This window comes from Parathielavia appendiculata (genome assembly GCF_033297405.1).
Source record: "Parathielavia appendiculata strain CBS 731.68 unplaced genomic scaffold N657scaffold_24, whole genome shotgun sequence".
NCBI lineage: Eukaryota > Fungi > Ascomycota > Sordariomycetes > Sordariales > Chaetomiaceae > Parathielavia > Parathielavia appendiculata.
This window is the reverse complement of record NW_026944243.1, coordinates 14742-16329: the sequence shown is the minus strand read 5'-3', so window position 1 is coordinate 16329 and position 1588 is coordinate 14742. Positions and strand designations below refer to the sequence as shown.

General features: G+C 47.7%; 1 protein-coding gene across 1 annotated transcript; it reads left to right on the top strand.

Moving 5' to 3' along the window:
- On the top strand, positions 1-953 carry N657DRAFT_649919 (uncharacterized protein). The gene has a single exon (XM_062793826.1). It carries the CDS (start codon positions 439-441, stop codon positions 892-894), a length of 456 nt encoding a protein of 151 aa, XP_062643369.1. The 5' UTR covers positions 1-438; the 3' UTR covers positions 895-953.
- Positions 954-1588: the final 635 nt, after the last annotated feature.

Sequence of the window (1588 nt, the reverse complement as noted above, 5' to 3'; positions counted from 1 at the left end):
ATACAATTAGGTTAAAGCTATTCCAAAGCAGGGCCCGGCCCAATAACTACATCTTCCCGGCGTTCTTTTGCCCGGCCTTCCTTGTACTCATTACCACCCTCCAAGCGAATCATTTCCTGGATGTGAAACGGTGCAGCCCATTTCCATTGAGGTTTCTTGCCGCTCCGACCTCGCAAGACCAAGACGCCGCATCTTCGTCTCAAGCTCCCACTCTTCTCTCAAGATAGGTTCAAGCTGATCGTTTAGCTCCTCAATATCTCGGTCAGCCGCTTTCCTCTCTTGTGCCCTTTCAGGATGCCAAACATGACATGGTCCTTTCAATCCGTAGGAGAATCAGCCCCAGAATTGGAACCCGGCGAATCCTTTCCATCGCTCTCGAGTTGCCGACTTGACGGACCTCTCTTGAGGAGTCCTCCAAACCCGATATCCTCCCCGACAATGATTGATGACAACAGATGTCTCGTCAAACCAAATCAGCCGCTTCCAATCCTCGAGGGTCCAGTCCCTATAAAGGAGACAGAATTCAAAGCGGTCTCTCATCAATTCTCGGTCAAGCCTGGCTTGCGTGTTGGCTTTGTCTTCCTCATCCCGGCTGCCCGTAAGGTACGCCAGACTGTCATCGGCGAGATGGTATTGCCAAGCTCGGTTCGCCCGTACCTTCTGAAGAACCTCATCTTTATGTTGCTCTTGTTTGCGAGGACGGCCAGTCCGAGGGCCATCTTAAACATATACGTCAAAGATAACGGGGGGGAAGGCCGTTGGATCAAAGCCACGCTCCAGTGCCCGTTGCGCAATGAGGTCCACGGTACGGGGCTTCAAGCCGGTGAGGGCTTCAATCGTCTTGTTGTCCAGCTCAAAAAAAAAGCCGTAACGTCAGTGCCGAGGCACGTGTAGCAATATCGTAGTGTGGCATGGAGGGTAACTGTCTAGGTAGGTAAAGCCGAATAGGTAAAACAAGGCAGTTAGGAAGAAAGAAAAAAGGAGGACGGAGGGCGGGCGATGCCTGCCCAGTATGTGCGGGGTACTACTCCGTCTTGGCTTGCAGGGCCTGATAAGGTAATTCTGCCGAGCAGAATTTTTGAGGCGGTGTGGTGGAACTTTTGATAGGAACCTCTGTAATTTTTCAAGAAGCTTGCTAGACTATAGCTCAGTTACCCGATTTACGACAAGGAGCTGATAGCCATTATCGAAGCCTTAAAAGAATAGAGACCGTACCATAGGCGCACGATATATCCAGTTCAGGTATATATATATTATAAGAACCTTCCACTATGGAACTAATAGACGATAGACCCATTAATCTATGTTTCTGTCTAAGTTTGACTTTGTCATTTACTATAAAAAGGGCTTAGAGAACGCGCTAGTAGACGCATTATTAGACGGCTATATCACTTTAAAAACAATATTGAAGAATCCCCACCCCTATTTCTAGAGCAAAAGGATATATCACGTTAATATACTTCCTAACCGGTAGATACTACGACGATAAAACTCTTCTCTAACCATAAGAAGATCTCGATATATATCGCTACGCCTCTAAACTATGGAGCAGCCATCATAGCGCTAGTAGCTCTCAACTATATATGGA

What these genes read in the sequence shown, in the direction of transcription:
- N657DRAFT_649919 (XM_062793826.1), top strand. Translation starts at nt 439, where the DNA reads ATGATTGATGACAACAGATGTCTCGTCAAACCAAATCAGCCGCTTCCA.